Source organism: Cariama cristata, unplaced genomic scaffold (assembly GCF_000690535.1).
Source record: "Cariama cristata isolate BGI_N322 unplaced genomic scaffold, ASM69053v1 scaffold21850, whole genome shotgun sequence".
NCBI classification, from domain to species: Eukaryota; Metazoa; Chordata; class Aves; order Cariamiformes; family Cariamidae; genus Cariama; species Cariama cristata.
The window spans coordinates 34290-47748 of NW_009595685.1; the positions used below are offsets into that span (position 1 = coordinate 34290).

The 13459-nt window shown below is 51.5% G+C and overlaps 1 protein-coding gene across 1 annotated transcript in view; it reads right to left on the reverse strand.

The window, feature by feature from the left end:
- The window catches only part of CSF1R (colony stimulating factor 1 receptor), a 19657-nt gene extending 11696 nt beyond the window's left edge, over positions 1-7961 (reverse strand). The window contains 5 exon segments of the mRNA XM_009703055.1: positions 1-122; positions 891-1027; positions 1575-1859; positions 2677-2922; positions 7913-7961. The exon segment at positions 1-122 is cut by the window's left edge and continues 7 nt beyond it. Of these exon segments, the coding sequence (XP_009701357.1) occupies positions 1-122; positions 891-1027; positions 1575-1859; positions 2677-2922; positions 7913-7961 (839 nt within the window).
- Positions 7962-13459: the final 5498 nt, after the last annotated feature.

Below are 13459 nucleotides of genomic sequence, written 5' to 3' on the forward strand. Positions count from 1 at the left end.
GCTGAATTGTTAGCTATACAAGTGTACTTCCCACTGTCTTCCATGGTCACTGCTGGAATGGACAGAGTGTCGCTGATGAAGTAGTTGTCATTTTCAAAGCTAGGTTTTTTAGTTCTCCTGACCTGTCAAGGCAGGGAGGGAACATCAGGCGCTTTCTTGGAAGGGCAGAGGATGGAACTGAATGGTATTTACAACAAACATACCCACCACCTCCTGTTCTGGGCTACTGAGCTTTGTTATAGAGCCCCCTCACTGAAAACCATCTCTGTGGAGACCAAGAGGCATACTAAGCCTAAGTATTCAGGGCAGATGTTCCACAGCAGTTAGGGTTATAGCTGTTGTCAGCCTTCTGACTGCAAGTTGTCCTTACATTGTGTGATCCAAACATATCTTGCGTGTTATTTCAACTCCTTAATAAAGGCATCAGGTATAATAAAGACTTCTAGCAAACCCTATCTAACCATCTAGCAGTTAAAAGTCAGCACAATAGAGATTTTGAAATGCGTTCCCTTTCTTCACCCCTATCTTTTCTCTCAGGAACTGTGTGTCCTGACCATGTTTGCTGCTTTATAAGCCCTGGCAGGGCTGGGTGGAAAACTGTTGCCTTAGTAGGTACTGTGGCTCCTGCTCAATGAACTCAGCTGAAACAACAGCCTGTCCTTCTCTCTTGCAGCAAGATCCTGACAATGGGTAGGTGTTTCTTAACCCTCTGTCACCCCAAGGAAAGGATGGCCGCATTCGGATTTCTACAGCCTGTTGGAATAGCTGCTTTGGTTGGGCAGTTCAAGGCTTTGCTGCAGGTGATTTGGATATAGACAGTTTTTACACTCTATGCCTCTTGGTTTCCAGGAAAGCCCAATACTCCCTTGAAGCTGCACATTTCAACTTACGTTCTTTGCTGCTGTCACCCATCTGATGTCATACTTGTGGGAAGGAGCAATTACTCTGCAAGAGACTTTGAAAGGTTCGCCCACGATTCGCACATGGTCTATAGGGTCCATCATCACTGATACCGGCTTCTCCAGTGCTACATAAAGGCAAGCAGGGAAAAATTTAACATCAGCTGGCCCAACAACCCTGTGTGCTTTGGAGACTCCCCAGGGCCTGACTACCTTCTCCTTTCCATCCTCTTCAGTTTCTTTATCCCAGCCTTCTTCTCCCCTAGGGACCACTACTTCTTGCTGTGCATGTGCCTATGGGAAGCAGTACAGGTGAAGGAGAGCACAGCAGTCAGCACTGTGGGTTGAAAGGGAAGGGGAACCTTCTGCCATGGTTATGTCCTGAGCATCAGGGCCTGAGGACTTGCAGAACATCAGGGAGATAGGTGGACTTTTTTTCTCTGTTCTGTAATAGTTCCTGCAAAGATTTGAATACTACTGAATACATGGAGACCCACCTGAAAGAGCTAATTTGCCAGAAGCTGATGGAATTTTGCCTCCATTAAGTACCCTTTAAAGACTGCAGGTTCAGAAGTTCTTTCCTACCACTGGTGAGGAGCTTTTCCTTAACTATCTACTATGACTAGCTTAGCTATTCCTGTCTCCCTGAGGACAGCAGCAACCCCAATCCTTTACCTTCTCCCACAATCAGTCTTATTCTTGATGACCTCTCTATTTTTCCGTTTATCACTGCTTGGCATCGGTAAGAGCCCTTCTGCCTGCTTTGCACATTGTATAGTGTTATTCCTTTCTCGATACTGAAGGAATATTTGGTCCCGGGTGAGAGATGAGAGGCGTCATCCATTATCAGAGTCACACTGGATCCATACTCGGGGGCCGTGATGAGACAGGGGAGCTCAGCATTACCACCTTTGGTCACAGATATCCGGAAAATTGGGGTGTACCACACGTTATCTGGATCTGCGGAGGAGACGAGGTAGGCCAGAGAATGGGATCAGAAAATGCATCGAAGCTGAGAAACACATTCCAGCAAAGGCAAGCCTCCAGCATTGCTGCCCAGTGGGAGTTCGATGCTGGGGCAGCCGTGCTCAACGCCTGCCTGACTCAGCCTCCAAAAACTCACATGACAAGCCCAATTCCACCTAAGGCATTTGGGGAGAACACAGCAATCAACTTACAAATGTACATAGGCAAGAGAGGCTGAGAAGCATACTTATCTCTAATTAAACTTTTCACCATGATGTTAGTTTTATTTATCAGACCTCCAGCTTCCTTGTCCAGGACAGTATCTCTGGTACAAGGGAAGGGGTGAACTCAAGTGGTGGAGCTACCACAGCTTAACTTCTTCTGGGGTAAAAGAATATTTGGGGTTCAGGTCATGTTGTGAGGATGCGATTCATATGATTCTCTCCCTTATCTGGGGTACTGGCAATATGGTTCTCTCATTTCCAGATCTCACTGCTTATTACAACACCAGACAGACTTTTATCCCTGTTTTTTCAGGACAGGAAGCCGAGGTAAATGGAGGGAGAAGTCCAGGCCATTCTCACATATGTGTGAGATGCAGCTCTGTACTCTACCCTAGTGCTTCAGTCATGGGCCCCATTTTATGCGGGCTTACATGGTTGTGGGTGAGCCACCGTCCCACTTAGGAGCCTGCACTGCTCCCCAAAGACACACACACAACCACAGCCATAGAGAGAACCTGTGTAATGGCCACACTCCTTGAAAAGAGTCCGTTCTGCCAGCATATGTGGGAAGAGGGATGCATGGTTACCTCGCACAAACAGATGCACAGTTGCAATGCTCTTGTCACTGCTGTTGACGTAAGCACACTCATAGGTGCCTGTATGCCTGTAAGTGGCCCTGGGAATACTCAGCGTGCTGCTGGTGTAGTTGCTGAATGTATCCTTTCGTCTTTTCCATTCAACTTCAGACTCTCCTGAGCAGCGCAAAATGACTGGATCACCCGTGTTGACAACCAGAGCAGGGAGATTAGGGCTGATCACTGGGGATGCTGAGCCTACAAAGGAAAGAGAAAGAGTGAGGCTGCAAAACTGATCCTTAAGGATGCTCTGTTGGAGCTCACACTGCTGAGCATGGAGTAGCTCAGCATCAGGAAGAGGCTAAGCTTGGGATTCAGACTGGCTTTTTGGGTCACGTTGCTCCAGTCATTCCCCATCCCACCAGACCAATATGGCTTGATACTCCAAGGAATGACTTTCAGGGAAGAGAAGAACCCCCACAGGTGAGCATTTAGAGCACTGGGACAGGAAAAACAATCATCTGGAGATGATTAGGTCATATGCTACCTTGGAAATTGTTCCTGTCAGGTTTTGCCTCTTCTTGCAACAGTTTTCCTTTAGTGGCAGAACTGGAGCTACTGTATGAACTTGGTTAGTCCATAACGCCATTTGGTGAAGTTTAAATCAAGCCTAGTGGATGGGAGGTCTCTTTGTTGCCTTGGTGCTGTGATGAGCTAGAACTGACCTGGAAAGCTTTTGCAGAGTGGGAGGTCAGTGCCTGCCCTTTGGGAAGATGCTTTTTGGTTGCCAGGTACAAGATTTGAAGGACACCTACTTACACCTTATCAGAGTATGACACAGTGCATTCTCTTCGCAGATACCATCAAAACATTATGAAGTGAGTCAGCATTATTATTTATGTTTTGGAGTGGGAAACTGAGGCACAGAAAAGCTAAACAGCTCACGAAAGCCCATAGCTGCAGTTGTACATATAGCACACCAGGCCATGCTGACACTGGCATTGCAACCCAACTGGATTTTTGATGCCATCTCTACTTTGAAGATGGCTTCTCTGCTGGCTGAATAAAGGGGAACCAGGGTCCTACTCCAGCCCTTAGTGTCAGAGGGAAATAATTTTTCCCTGTTTTGCTGCATCAGCGAGTTCTTTGAGTCACCACCTATATTTAGGGTGGGGGGAAGTGAGAAATGAATCACTGTCGTGGGCCTAGGGAAGAAGTGGTACTGCCACCCCCAAGCCAGGCCTTCGGGGAGGACAGGAAACACATTGCAAATGGCTATCTGTGTTCAGGGGGCTCGGCACCCCCCTCCAGCCCCTAATCCCAGGCTATTCTCCCACTTCTGCTTTCCTTCCCGGTTGCTAACCCATCCTCATCTTAAAGGGACACACACTCAGGTTGAAATAATATTGAGTATAAAGGTAACTGCCCAATTTATCAATCCGTTGCTCTTTGTAGAGGAGGTCACTGCAGGCAGTGCTCCTCTGGGGTGGTGGCAGCAGAAACAAGGGCTGAGCTTGGTCTTGTGATGCCTCAGACTCTGCAGCAGACTGCTCTGCACTCACAGGAGCTCTTTAGTTGAAAGATTTGTTGTCCAAAGAAATGTAAAAACCCTAACTCATCAGGAAGTGAGAGAGGGCAAAGCACCCTATAACGGCATCATTAGTCCAGCTTCACTTGCATATCCTTCAGGGGAAAGGGGAGCAGTGGCCAGATGTTACAGCCCTTGTTGCAGGGAGGAGAGAAGAGAAGGCTGCTTGTGGTCATGCGTGGCAAAGACAGCTCAAAGCTAATCTGTTCCCAGGTGCTGCCTTGGACACTGCTCACAGCTCATTTGGTGAGGAAGACTATGTCCGAGGTACAAATGGGTGTCCTGTGCTACCAGCTGTGCTCAGGGCTGTAACACCGGAGCCCATCCATCAGAGCTCAAAGGGCATCATTTAAACTGTCTTGGGCTGATGCCTCTCTCTGTGCAATGAAGGGTCAAGAATGAGACTCAAGTCCCTGGATAAATTTGCTGGTGTGTGACAACAATGCAGTTGCCCAGGGGAAACCCAAACAAGGCCTGGATTAAACTCACCGGCCCTGTAGGAAGAAACAGAAGACAGGGAGCTTTGGAGCATGGAATATTTGACATTTTATCTCCTTGGTGTTTTGGGGTGGTTTCTTTTTTTGTTTGGGGTTGGGTTTTTTTTTTTTTGATGCTTTTATCTTTCTGTGGAAACAGGAAAAGCCTCATTTATTCCCAGAGCGGGGAAAAACATATCCCAGAATCCTTTACAAAGCCACATTTTCCACATATCTGAGGTACAACGTTCCTGCCTTTTTGCTGTCTGTGATTTCTAGTGGGGCTTGACACATTTCTGTTGCTTTAACTCTGTCACTGGATGCTTTTCCTTCACCTACTCTCTGCTTTAGCAGTCCCTCTACATCCAAGGCTTCAGCACCATTTGATGGGCGAGACAAGGGCTTTGACTCAGAGCTGCATTCAAACTGGCTCAGGAAAAGACCATGTAACTGGTCCTTTAGTTTGGCCACAGCATAAGGACAAGAAAAACAAGTCATGTCACTGTGCGTCCTTGTCATCAACCCCCAGTTACTACTGAGATGCTACAGCCAGAAAATGCTCAGAGTAGGTGCTCTCCCTAAGAAGCCAGCAGCCTTCAGGCTGTCACTGGAGACTCCTGTCAATGGCACAACCACCACACAAGTGGAGTGAGGACAGATGGGACAGAGACACTAAATGCAGGACAATGCCAGGTGAAGGCCATTCAAGCATCCACTCCTTTGTGTGTGCTGGGGGATGAGTCAGACCAGCAGATTCTTTTCCAGAATGGGGAAGCAGGGATGCTGGGGGAGGCTTTCTCCCTGCTGACCAGTGTGCAATCTTGCACGAAGCCTAGGGATGTCTCTCTGCTGCTCTCCAGCAGCTTCCGCAGCACTGCCAGTAACTGCTGGCCAAAGGTTTTACCACACTTGGGTTGTGCAACCATGACCTCTAGTTACAGCTGCAGGCTCTGTCCCCGTCTCTCCCATGCCAGCCAAAACACTACTTTCCTCTGCTGAGGGTTTGGAAATGGTGAGGAAGGAGAAGTAAGGCTGGTAAGACAGAGATGCTCAAGAACCTTACCACAGAAGCCAGTCATCAGGACCTTGACTTGGTCCTGAGGGGATAACTAGGCTAAGGTCTGGCCCTGGGAGGGACCCATACCAGGCCTGAGTTCTCCTTGCTCCCCCATCAATGATGGCAAGAAAAAGCTTGGTTTCTGAGGACACCTTCCCCAGAGTCACCTACAGTATCTGGGGGGCAGGGGGTGGGGAAAAAGGTGCTCATCACATCTCTGCCTGGGGCTTGTACCTCAGAGGTTTAGATTCATCCACAACAAGAAAACAAAAGAAACCACAAGAAGACCTCTCAAGGTAGCCAGGAACACAGATGTGAGCTGATCAGATTTCAAATCTTTCCTCTGCTTAATCTGAAGGTGGTATTTGAGCCCCTGACACTCTCCTAGCGAGAGCCCAGATCACAATGGTCATATCACATCAGCCCTGGGCACTCTCAGAAGATACACTTGCAATCCAAGAGGTAGGAGAAGGAAGTCAGGCTGTGGCTCCAGCTTCAGGCTATTTCTTTGGACATCCTCAGCATGCTGCAGCTTTGTGCTGCAGGTGGCCAACAGCGCTGGTATTCAGACAAATGTGAGTCTAACACCCTGACATGGCAGACAGTGCCTGATGAGGATGTCACAGCTGGTGACCTGCATTGGCCCAGTGCCTCAAGTAACCTTCAGAGAGATCCTGACAGATTGATATCTGTTGATGACAGATTGATATTATGATTTCTTACAAATCTATATCAGATCTGCCTAGTCCCTATTATATTAAAAAAACACAAAAGAAAATAAAAACCCTGCAACCTTCAAAACCCAGTTCCCAGCACAGCAGACCTGAAAAAGCCTACTCAGACTTGAAGTGAAACACCATGCAGTGCAACAGTAAAAGGGATGCAAGTTTCCTGGGCTGAAAATATGAATGCCGCAGGGGCTCAAGATGGATATGCTGCCTCCTTGCTACTTGCTGAATGCTTTCCCCCCAGATTGCCCCGTTCCAGTGGGGACTTCACATCAGTCTCATTGTGTCCCCAAACAAGCTGAAGAGGAAAACGAAGGAAAGTGCCTCACAAGATCTGAGAGGCTGCCAGCACTTAAGACATAAGATTAGTAATACTGGTTTCTGTCTGGTTGGAAACCTCAAAAAAGGGTTAGTGACTCTTCCTTCAGGTTGATGGGTTATCACCTCTTGGCCATCTCTGCAGCCTCAAATCCCAGGCATAATCACCTTTCTGTTCTTGGCTGCTTGAGTTCTGTTTCCATCACATCCTGGCTCTACAGCCCTGTTGTGTATGCCAGCACCACCAGAAAACAGCAGCCCCCAGACATCTCCAGCTGGGCACAAGGTGCATTGGAAGGTGCCGATACAGCCGACTGTCCTGACTCTTTCGCCAGCAGGCCAAGCATCTCCAGCTCTTGTCCCGTTTGGGCAAAAGGTTATTTCAGAGACTACTTCCCTCAGGACACACTTTCTGACGTAACTCCCACCCAGACCCAAAGAGTGGGAAGTTTCCCTTTCCCACCTCCACACTGCCAAGGCTCTTCCTATGATACGTGCACCTTTCCGTACCCCTTGGCCTTACTCTGGCAGTGCTGCAAGCAGCCAAGAACAAGCCCTTCGCACAGCTGAGATCCAGAGCCATCACAGACTAGCAACACACCCTCTTTCCACCACTGTCCTCCCTCTATAGTGACAGCCAGCTCTGGATGGTCTTCAGAAAGCTGCTACAGCCAAGTCTGCACTAAATGCTAAGCTGGTGTCTCTTCCCTGCCGTGCCACGGAGCAGACATGTTCCCCTGCCCACTCCCTACCTGTGCTGAGGCTCCTCAAACCTGCCCACAGCAGCAGTGGCTGCTTCATGCAGCAGCCTCCAGAAGCAGGGACTGTCCCAGCCCACAACAGGTTTTTGGCAGACACAACTGGGAGCCTGGCTTCACCTTCCACCACCAGGAGCCAAGTGCCCGTTAGTCCAACTTCAGCTTTGTCTCATCCCCAGCCCCACCAAGGCTGTCACCTCTCCTCGCCTGAGGAGGGATGGAGCACTCATACCGGACACCCAGGAAACCCTCGCCACATCCCTGAAGTGCCCTGGAGTGAGATGGAGACACCAGAGGGTTTTGCAGGGAGCCAGTGGACCTACCGTGCCAGATGCCAGCTGCGGTGAGCAGCAGGAGGAGAGCAGGACCCATGTCCCCAGGGACCGCGGTGCCCCCAGCGCGGAGCAGGGATGTAGCTGAGGGATCCTCTCCAGCAGCGGACGCCTCTCCTCGTGGGCACCGTCCCCAGCGCTCCCTCAGCAGGAGCTTCTCCTTTCTGAGTTGACCACAAGTTAAGAAATTCCCTTTTTTTTGTTTGTTTTTGAAACGAGGGGAAAAAAAAAAAGCAAGCAATGCTTTGAGACGTCACTGGTGACGAACCCCCTTGGCAGAGGTAGGGCCATGCACGCACCCCACTGCAGGCCTGCCCCCCCTCCCCGCTGTTGGGGACACCCTCCTGCCTCACAGCGGGGTTCAGCCCCTGAGCTGGCAGGGGCCGCTGCTCCGTGCCAGGGTTCAGGACAATCCCCATGGGCCTCGGGTACTGCCACCCAACCCCCCAGGGACTTCTATACTCTTTCCTCTTACTTGAGGAGACAAAGAGCCTGCCTGGGATCTGCCTTGATGGCAGGGGACTCCATTTTACCTCAGTGGGACAAGTTTTACCTCAGGCCCAGTGGATCTTGCTGGCTTTGGGTCCTGAGGACCCACACAGGAACATGGCTGACTCCCTCACAACAGGCCCACGGAGACGACTCAGCCCAGGGCAGGCAGCTCCCAGGTGGGAAAAGGCCTGGGCAGATAACAAATTATTTAAACCAAGAGCACAATCCCTGGTGCAGAGAGGGGCCCTGTGGCCACAGAGGATCACCCCAAGCCCCACTCCAGCACCACGCAGAGGCAGGGTTGAGCCCAGCCAGCTGCAGGGTTGCCTTCACTACCCACCCCAGCAGGAGGACATGTTGGGGTCCAACCTGCAGACCCTTCCCTGTCCCAACTGGGCTGAGGGGACACAGGGGGATCCCAGCTCTCCTTCTCCCCTTGTACCTCCAAGCCTGGGGCTCACAGCACCCTTCTCACCATCAGGCAGCCACAGGGCTCAGGCAAGGACCCTTCCTCCCCAGGAGCCCATCCTACCCAGCCATAGGACCTTGCTGGTGAGCAGGCTTTTTGAAGCTGTTTTCTAATTGAGAACCTGGCAGGCACCTGGGAGCAGTAATTAGGCACTTTGTTAACCCTCCCCTGGGCTGTGCCTCTTCCAAAACAGGGAGTGAGGGTAGGCTGGAAGCAAAGCAGTTCTCCCAGGGATGCTCAGGTCAGCAAGATGCTAGCAGATCAAGTCAGACATAGGGTGCCCCATGCTCTCTGCTCTATCTCTAGATAACTTCATGCTGCAGCAGAAGTTCATGACAGTTCATGGCAGCTCTGGGGTGGGAAGTTACAGCCATCACCTGACAGCGCTGGGAAGCACAGGGGAGGAAGGTCCTGCCTGGGGCCAGCTGGAGGGCTCTGCCTTAGCTGTGTGCAGCTGCAGGCCCATCAGAGAGGAGGTGACAGGGACACTGGCTGCCAAGTGTGGGCAGAAAGAGATGGGCTTTTCCAAAATGTCTACACAGAGGTGGCTGTTGAATCTGCACTTGCAATGCAGAGGTAACTAGGCAGAGGGATGCCCCTCATGCCACCACAAACTGAAGGGGAAGGGACTTCTCCAAAGGGTGCAATTAGTGATGTACCAGCAAGACAAGGTCTTGGGGCCAAGAGATGAGAGCATGGCTGACTGTGCTGGAGATGACTAAGAGTCATGGGAACATGGAGAGAGCTCTTGGGTTTGGCCAGAAGGATGGCTGGAGAGCGTGAGGGAGCCCAGAGAGAAGGAAAGGCAGCTCTTGGCTAGAGGTTTCCTCTCAGCAGTTTTTCCTGGCAGGATGTGGGGAAGAAGAATACAAAGCAGAGAAGTGTGTTGGGGGGCTCCTGCCCAGAGCTGGGGGTCTGTCAAGCGGCTGGGCCCCAGGAGACGTCTGCCTGATTATTCTTTCCTCCTTTTGAGCCAAAGGGGCTTTTTTTAAAGGATGTTTATTTCCCTCCTTCTTCTTTTTAAGTTTGTTGTGTTTTGTTTTTTTCCAGGAACAAATGCCAGCTCAGAGAGAACTGACTCACCAGTGTGAACAAGTATTAAACCAGACACATTTAATACAGAGAAAGGAAACAATCTCTCAGCCTCTCTTCTTCTCTTTGAGGAGGCCCCTAGCAGAGCATCTCTGATGGCAGTGGTCCACAGGTGACAAGTCCCAGCCTGTACACATAGGTCCCCAAGCTGCGCTGGGCACACCTGGGGATGCTCAGTGGGACAAGCTGGAGTTCCTCCATCATTGGTGGCCATCTCTTCCTGCCTGCAGTCTGCACCCCAAATCCTGTGGTTGCCAGCAGCAGCTCAGGCACAGGAGTGCTGCTGGGGCTCGTGTCCAAGCAGCTCTGAGCAAGGGGCAGGGATGCTCTCAGAGGAGCTGCAGCCTTACTTTGAGTCACTTGAAACCCAGGGATCTCTGTGGAGACCCCGATGGCCAGGAAGGCATGCTGGCAGATGGCCACAAGACTTGCTCTGTGCCTGGCTGCTGCAGGCTGGCTGTGGAGGGGAAAGTGGAGGCGAAAGTGGAGGCTGCTGTGAGCCCTGGTTGGGAGCACTGGGGCTCAGGCTCTTTTCCCAGGCTGGGAGCAGGGCTGGGCCATTCCAGCACTGAGTACAGCTGACCATGGTGTCCTGCCTTCCTGCACTGCCCTGCAGCAGTCTGGGGACACATGTGAAACATCCATGTCCCAAGTAGGCTGTTGGTACTCAAACAGCTAAAAACCCTTGTTGCAGCAGGCCAGGTTTTGTCTCTGCAGCCTGAGTTTCTCTGCTTCCCTGAGCTCTTCCATGAGGTGCCTGTCTCATCATTGGAGAGGAGATGTGTTTCAGGTTGGGGAAAATGCCTTGCTGGGAATCCTCATGTCTGCCTACTCATTCCCAGCCCCGTGACCCCTCCGTGGTGCATCCCAACATGCAGAAGGCCTGCCAGGCAGGGATCGGGCAGTGGGAGCCAGCTGGGTTCAGAGCTGAGGTCTACCAATTCCCCCTCCCTGCTTCCCCCCAAGCCTTTGCTGCAGCCTTGCTGGACACAAGGTGATTTTTTTTTTCCCTGCTGATTCAGCTCCTGGAGAAAAATGCCCTGTCTGCCTGTGGTGGTTGAGCCATGCCAGGTGACTCAGAGCATATCTGGGGAGAATCAGCCTGAGCTGGTCAGGGAGTCTGCAAATCTCCTCTCTGGCAAACTGAGCAAAGACAGAAGCCCAGGACAGGCCGTGCTGGAAAGGGGAGCCTTGTTGGGACTTGGACCTGTCTCCTGCTGCAGTCGGTGCCTTGGGCCTTTGGATACAGAAGGGGTTTCCAGAAGCTGAGGGAGGCACGACTGCTGCCAGCGGGGACTTGCACTGGGGATGCATCATGCAGTCTGCAAACAGGGCCAACATTGATGTATGTGAACCTCGGTTCAAAACACCCTCTTCACAGCAACCCCGGGCTTTCCAAGCATGTGTCTCAGAGCTACAAACAGCTCTGCTCAGCAACCTGGGGTCATTTTTGGGAGGAATAGTTTCACTGGAGCCAGAGAGAGAAGAAAACTTTGGGCTGGACTCGGGACGTGCCTGTCTGTCATGGGGCTGGGGGAACCCAGCGCTTCTGGAGAGGCAACTAGGGAAAGGTGAGGGGAGCAGGAGGAAAGCAGGTGGACATGTGGACCTAAGGGAGTGGTAGTGTGGGGACCCAGTACTTTGGGGTTGCATCTTTAAAGGTTATTGGCGAATTTCTCATCCCAGAGGGAGGGAAGGAGAACCCAGTTTGGAGGAGAGGCAGACATGGTGAGCCCTCTGCCCTGCAGTGTGGGTCCTGCTGGTGCCCTGCCCCATTGCTACCTCCAGTCTCTCCCACTGCCCTGAGCTATTAAACCATGTGGAAAAATCAACAGCACTGTGGTGTCTCCCATCTCCTTCAGCCCAGCACTGTTCAGTCTGGCATCTCCCACATCCCCACCCTGATCGGAGCACAGACCCAGCAATGCTCCCCAGTAGCACATCAAGCCCTTGTTTGGGACTGCTGGCCCAAACCTCAAGCACTGGGGATACACATGGGAATTGTTCCCGGTGTCCTTCTCTCTACCCACTTCGTCCCAGTGCAACACGACCCATAAGCTTCCAGTTACCAGAGAGATGGAGCAGATCCTGCCCTGTTTGCAGCCCCTTTTCCTTACCACGTCTCTGGGCTCAGCTGTTGCCTTGCTGTGCTTCTCTCTGCCTGGCTCCCAGCTTGGTTTTCGCATAAGCATTGGGGTCATGCACAGCGTATTAACATGCTTAGCCTTCACCCGCGATACCGTTAAGCTGTATTCCCAGCCCCATCTGAGTGGGAGCAACCAAAACCAGACAAACAAAGGAAGAGATGGAACTTTGCAAAAACACCTTTATTTTTAAACTCTTTCTTTAAAAATGTATTTGTAAAAGTTTACACCATAAAAATAATATCTCATGACTATAGGTGTGACATAGTACAAATCCTACAAATACATCTGTAAACCTAGGAAAATGTTAACTCTTTGGTACCTTAGTCTGAACTCTGTTTTTTCCTTTGCCTTCAGGATTTCTGACAGGCAGCATGGAGGCAGGTGCTGCTTCTGTTCAGAGATGCTGCAGAGTAACAGCGTGATGCCAGCAAGCCAGCACAGCAGGAGGGGGAGAGGGCAGAGGGCACACATTGAGCAAACTTTGCAGTTCTGGTGCAATGCACGAAGGAGAACAGGACAGGAACAATGGGACGCTGCAGGCCTCCCAGCAAGAGTTGGCTTCCCTGCCTCCTCCCACCCCTGCAAGAGTCATCTTTCCAAAGGGCCACCAGAGCTACACTGGAGCAGTTCCCCTGCCTTTGCCAAAGCCAACTGGGTCCGTCTTGGCATGTCGCAGAGACTTCGGCCCTCCGGGAGAAACATGGGAATTATGCTGGGAGCCCAGCAACCCATGTGCTGATCCATGAAATCTGATTTTTTAACAATACCTGGCCTGCCCTGGGCAAGTCCAGCAGACAACATGGTGCCTCCACTGTTAGAGTCAGTGCTGGCCACTCAGCATCCAGGCAGGGCTGGGGTCTGCTGCGAGAAGGACCTTTGCATGGCCCAAGAGCTGCCTGGCACCCAGTGAGGACCTGCAGCTTCCCTGGCTGCTCTCTGCCTCTGCAACTACCTGGGGCAAAGCCTGCCAAAAGGCTGCCGAGAGCTGCCAAAGGCCAACCTTCATGTTCTCCAAGTGGGATGGCAGCCAGGCTGCGTCCGGGCTCCCTGGGGCTGGCTTGGCAGCCCACTGCTCTCCTGTCTGCATGGGAGTTCCTGGGGTTTGCACTGTGAACTGGTCACACCGATCCTGAGACCTGAGCCTAACCAGAGCCTTTCCTCGCATCCATGTATTAGAGCATGGGGTTTGCCTCCTTAGCACATTAGCTGGCACCTCATTTTAGAAAAAGCCCCCAAAAGGAGACATCTGTGAAATTCCCTTCTCCAGATCTGCCCAGCTTTACACAGGCAGACCTTGGGCTTCCCCACAGCCAAAACCTAACCCACTGCCCAGCACCC